The 6,000-nt window shown below is 45.1% G+C and overlaps 1 protein-coding gene across 1 annotated transcript in view; it reads left to right on the top strand.

The window, feature by feature from the left end:
- Positions 1-767: 767 nt before the first annotated feature.
- Positions 768-6,000, top strand: part of pnkd (PNKD metallo-beta-lactamase domain containing) — a 35,445-nt gene continuing 30,212 nt past the window's right edge. The window contains exon 1 of the mRNA XM_061724313.1: positions 768-932. Within this exon, the coding sequence (XP_061580297.1) occupies positions 787-932 (146 nt within the window). The 5' untranslated portion in view covers positions 768-786. The remainder of the gene's footprint in view (positions 933-6,000) is intronic.

Genomic DNA, 6,000 nt, shown 5'->3' with positions numbered 1-6,000 from the left:
TAATGTTCCATGTTTTTCTTCATGGATGATTTGGAATTTTCTGTTTCTGATGATATAAATATCATTTTATTACTGGGTAAGTACCATATTCATTGTGCCAAATGGAGAAATTGTAAACCCTCCTTCCGGGGTTTTATTAACGATTTTAAGATCTTTTTCTTTTTGCTAGGTAAATTGGTGATTCTAAATTGCCCGTAGGTGTGAGTGTGAGTGTGTCTGGTTGTGTGTTTATATTTGGCCCTGTGATGCACTGGTGACCTGTCCAGGGTGTAACTCCTGCCTCTCACCTGAAAATAGCTAGGATAGGCTCCAGCAGACCCCCGTGACCCTGCAAAGGATAAAGCGGGTATAGATAATGGATGGATGGAAGATTTTTTTCACGTGTCTCAAAAGAGTAGAAAATTAAAATGCAAGTCAAATAAGTCTAGACATTGCTCGTTATTTGTTATTCTAATTTAATAATTCCTCTCATTTTCTATGCTCCATTATGTGAATTTAAATGCTTAATTTATTTTGTTATTCATATGCACCTTAGAGCGACTTGTTTTTTGTATTCCTTACAAGAATCCCCTTTTTTATTTTTATTTTCCTTTCTTTTCATATTGAATTTAAATTGATATGAGTCCATTACATGGATCATTATGATCATTATCCTGTACTGTGATGTTTGCTGAACGCTGACTTCCGGGAGACGGAGCTCCGCCGTAAACGCCATCACGTTCCGGGAGACGGAGCTCCTGATTGGAGCTCCGCCTGTGACGTAATCACGTGGTGCTGGACGCAGCCATGGCGCTCCCTCCCTGGATCACGCTGGCGTCCAGCGCGTCCCTGCTCTGCTGCTGCTTCTTCTGTGTTTGTTACAGGCGAGCAATCTGGAGAAGGTTGTCCATCAAGATTATGGCTCGTACGGAGAAGCCCTTGTTCAGAATCGCGTGAGTAGAGCACTACTACAGCACCGTTACCACTGAAAACACGTATTTTTGTGTGTTCCTGGCGATTCTAGAGCTAAACCGCAGTTTGTTTTTGTAAGGGATGGATCCCAGCTCAGTTTAAACATGCAGTCATTGTCAATAAAAATGTCAGTGTCGAGGACCCATAATGGAACTGCTTTTATTCGGTTAGTTTTTTAGATTCATCAACTTTTATATAGCCAGGGTTGCCACCCGTCCCTTGAAATACGGAATTGTTAAGGCTGATTTATGGTCCGCGTTACACCGACGCAGAGCCTACGGCGTCGGGGTACGCGGAGACGCGTCCCTACGCCGTAGGCTCTGCGTGGAATTAACGCAGTACCATAAATCAGGCTTTACTGTCCCATGCTCGTCTGTCACACAGACAGCAGCATGTGTTGGTTCCTCTCTCTCTTTATTCATGTCACTTTCCTTTCAGTAAATTCAACTAAGGTGAAACAAATATATTCAATTATTTCCCACTACATGCAAAGTGAGATATTTCAAGCCTTTATTTGTTATAATTTTGATGATTATGACTCACAGTTTATAAAACCCCAAATAAAAAAATCTAAAAAAATTAGAATATTTTACGAAAACAATGAACAATTCATTTTTTTAAATGATAACAGATAAAGACTTGATATATCTTGCTTTGCATGTAATGAGACTATGTACCTTTTAAGTTGAATGATTGAAATAAATGAACTTTTACACCATATTTTAATTTTCCGACCTTCACCTGTAGCTATATTTACTTGCATGTACATCTGGGCTGATGTGGACATACATAGCATTTCACTTGCTATATGGTTGGCTGTCTGTACAGTCATGCAAGTTCAATGCAATTAAAGCACATTAAACTTTAAATCAAAGCATTTTGTTTTACATATAAAATAAATGCATTTCTATGCATTTTTGAAGTTTTGGGGATGTCTCCTTTTTTCTGGCGCCTGCGCTGCTGAATTCGGGGCGAGCCTATATATAGCGTATGATTGCAAGTAAAGCGAGCGATTTCCCCCAGCTCTCGTGCTGCTGCGTCAGCCCTCGGACGTGCGCGCTCAGATTGGATGAATGAATGAATGTACAGTATGTGCCAAAATCCACAAGCTCGTAGATTTAGAAACTTGTGGAAGACAATGTGACAACTTGCGCAACAAACATCTGAATTTAATGTTAAAATGTTCTGCTGCAAAGATATATGGCACACACGTGAATTGAATTTGACGTTACAGAAGAAGATAGATAGATCATGTAAGACCACGTGGAAAACATTTGTACTTGTAAGTCAAATTTTCATCTGATTTTCCCACAAATTCAATTCAAATACATTTTATTTATATAGCGTTTATTCCGACAGAAGTTGTCTCTAGGATCTTTCCAGAGACCAGAACATGACACCCAAGCAATTATTACATAAACAGTGGCAGGTAAAAACTCCCCTAGTGGGTGAAAAACCTTAAAGGAGCATGAGGCTCCTTTTAAGAAATGAGACTCATTACCGCCACCCTCCGCCACGACGGCCGTCGGGGCTACTGCAGCCAACAGCCAAGACGGCACGGGAGAACGGGGAGAACGTGCATGCAGCAGCGTCATGTGACGTCACATCTGCAGGACAGCGCGGGAAATCCGGGCACAATTGCAGCACATTTTGCAGCACACAGCCTGTTCAAGGCAACAGAGAGATACGCTAGAGGGATCATTCTTTTTGGTTTGGAACGCTTCATCTGACATTATTACTAGAAAACTTAAAACGTATACACATTTTTTTCATAAATCCTGCCTCATGCTCCTGCCAAACACTGGCAAGGAAAACTCCCCTTTAAGGCTGAATTCTGGTTCTGCGTTAAACCTACGCCGTGGGGTACGCAGCTACGCGGGAGTCTCTCCGTAGCCTACTCCGTAGCCTGACCTGCACCGCACAAAAAAAGGAACTACACGTTGAGGCGACGCAGACCCAACGCAGACCAGATCTCCTCCACCGTCTGGGAACGTCTCGGACTCCCCTCGGAAGAGCTGGAGGAAGAGCTGGAGGGAGGAGGTGTCTGGAGGAAGTGTCTGGAGGAAGTGTCTGGAGGAAGAGATGGAGGAAGAGATGGAGGAAGAACTGGAGGGAGGAGGTGTCTGGAGGGAGGAGGTGTCTGGAGGGAGGAGGTGTCTGGAGGGAGGAGGTGTCTGGAGGGAGGAAGTGTCTGGAGGGAGGAAGTGTCTGGAGGGAGGAAGTGTCTGGAGGGAGGAAGAGTCTGGAGGGAGGAAGAGTCTGGAGGAAGAGATGGAGGAAGAACTGGAGGGAGGAGGTGTCTGGAGGGAGGAAGTGTCTGGAGGGAGGAAGTGTCTGGAGGGAGGAAGTGTCTGGAGGGAGGAAGTGTCTGGAGGGAGGAAGTGTCTGGAGGGAGTGTCTGGAGGAAGTGTCTGGAGGAAGAGTCTGGAGGAAGAGTCTGGAGGAAGAGTCTGGAGGAAGAGTCTGGAGGAAGAGTCTGGGGTGAAAGAAGTCTGGACATCTCTGTTGAGGCTGCTGCCCCCGCGACCCGGGAACGGATAAGCGACGAAAAATGGGTGGATGGTAGGAATGGGCGATATTTTACCGTTCACGATATACCGTCAGAAAAATTCCCCACGGTAAGAATTAGTCATCTTGCGGTAAAAACGTTTTTGTGTAAAGCCTATATATATATATATATATATATATGTATGTATGTATGTATGTATGTATGTATGTGTATATATATATATATATATATATATATATATGTATGTCCTGGCATCCGAGGAACACGATGCCATTGACGGGAAGCAAAACCGTGGTGATTTTACACACTTCACTGTTGCGACTTTTTCCTTTTTTCCAATATTTATTTCCATAAAAGGGGCTTACAATCATAAATCCATGCGGCTCCACAATTAGGGAAAAATCCAACGAAACGAAAACTATTTAGAAAAGTAACTAAAACAGCGTGAAATGGTCAAAATTGGCATTTAACCACAGCCGCCTCCTGTCTGACATTTCCGCCTGACTGACGCACACACACCCACACACCACACCGGTCCCAATCATGAGGGGTGTGTCCCGGCCCCACCCATCCAACAATAAATAAACTCAGGTACTGTTTAACATAAACTAATTACCAAGTCAAGATAATTCAAAGTAACAGATCAACTTCATAAACATCCTGAACTAAACTTTTTTCTAAACTAAGGCATAAGAAATGAAGAAATGGCTACAACATTCCGGCCCCTAATTATTGCTTAGCGATTAATTACAAACTAAATTGAATAGCCATAACACACAAAGTAGCCTTACCAGGATGGAGTGAGTCCTAAACATAGCATGTTTTACATCCATTATGTGCAGTATTTTGCAACCTTTTTTTTTCTTTTTACTACTAAATGTCTTTACATTAGTCCATAAGCCTTAAAGAAGGCAAACCGAGGTCTTCGTTCCTCTTCCATAGGACTCAAAAATAAAACAAAAATGACATGCATAATGAAATGCATGCATGTGTGCAAAGGGTATGTGCATTATGAGAAACTGTATCGTGCATTAGTGTACTGAATGCAAGTATGATGAGGCGTGTTTGTCAGTGTACATGTAGCTGTAGACTTCAGACCCCAGCAGGCTCCATCAGCAGGCTCCATCAGCAGGCTCCACCAGCAGGCTCCACCAGCAGGCTCCATCAGCAGGCTCCATCAGCAGGCTCCATCAGCAGGCTCCACCAGCAGGCTCCAACAGCAGGCTCCATCAGCAGGCTCCATCAGCAGGCTCCATCAGCAGGCTCCATCAGCAGGCTCCAACAGCAGGCTCCAACAGCAGGCTCCAACAGCATGCTCCATCAGCAGGCTCCAACAGCAGGCTCCATCAGCAGGCTCCGTCAGCAGGCACCCCTTCCAACAGAAGACATAGCTTGGTGATGGGTCGTTCCAGCTCCGTTGTTTGCGTCCTTAGACGGACGCAACGAACAAGTCCCTTTGAGTCTGCGATGGTTTCTATGACCCGTCCCAGCGGCCATGAATTCCTGGGTGCCGACTCATCCATGACAAGTACCAGGTCTCCTACTGCAAAGCTCCTTCGTGTCTTGTTCCACTTCTGACGGGATTGCATGAGCGGAAGGTACTCTATTATCCACCTTTTCCAAAATAGGTCCGCTATATATTGGACCTGCCTCCACCGTCTGCGGGTGTATTGGTCTTCCTTTACAAACAAGCCAGGTGGCATCAGAGGTCTTGCTTTTAGCTGCAAAAGGTGGTTTGGGGTTAGTGCCTCAAGATCATTAGGGTCGTCGGTAGACGGCGTAATAGGGCGGTCATTCAAGACTGCCTCCACTTCACACAAAGCAGTATGTAAGGCCTCGTCATCCAGCACTTGCTGCCTTACCACTGTGCAAAGAACTCTTTTGACCTGCTGCACTAATCGCTCCCAAACTCCCCCATGGTGTGCTCCATGTGGGGGATTGAAGGTCCACTTGATACCGTCTTGCATGAGAGAGTCTTGCATCTTGTCTAAATTAAACTCTCTGACGGCTTGCTTCAGTTCACGGTCAGAGCTGACAAAGTTTGTTCCGTTGTCGGATCTTATCTCTTTGACCTGACCCCTGCGACAGACAAACCTCCGTATGGCGTTTATGCATGAATCAGTGTTTAACGTGTGAGCCACCTCAAGATGGATTGCACGAGATGTCAAACATGTAAACAGGACACCATACCTCTTCACAGTGCTTCGGCCTCTTTTCACTTCCATCGGACCGAAGTAGTCCACTCCGACGCATGTAAATGGTGGGAGGTCTGCTGTGATTCTGTCTACAGGGAGGTCCGACATCTTTTGCTCACCAGGTTTCTGCCGTTGTCGTTGGCAATCCAAACATTCCCTGATGACAGCTCTGGCAGCAGTGTTGGCATGCGGTATCCAGTACCGACGACGAAGAGTAGACAGCATGTGATTTCTGCCGCCATGACCAACCTTCTGATGGATGTGACGCAGAATGAGTTTTGTGACATGACTGTTCTTTGGCAGAATCATCGGGTGCTTTGTCTCTTCAGGAAGAGCAGACCTGCT

The sequence above is a fragment of the Cololabis saira genome, chromosome 6, assembly GCF_033807715.1.
Source record: "Cololabis saira isolate AMF1-May2022 chromosome 6, fColSai1.1, whole genome shotgun sequence".
NCBI classification, from domain to species: Eukaryota; Metazoa; Chordata; class Actinopteri; order Beloniformes; family Belonidae; genus Cololabis; species Cololabis saira.
Note: the sequence above shows the minus strand (reverse complement) of the source record. Positions and strands in the feature narration are given on the sequence as shown.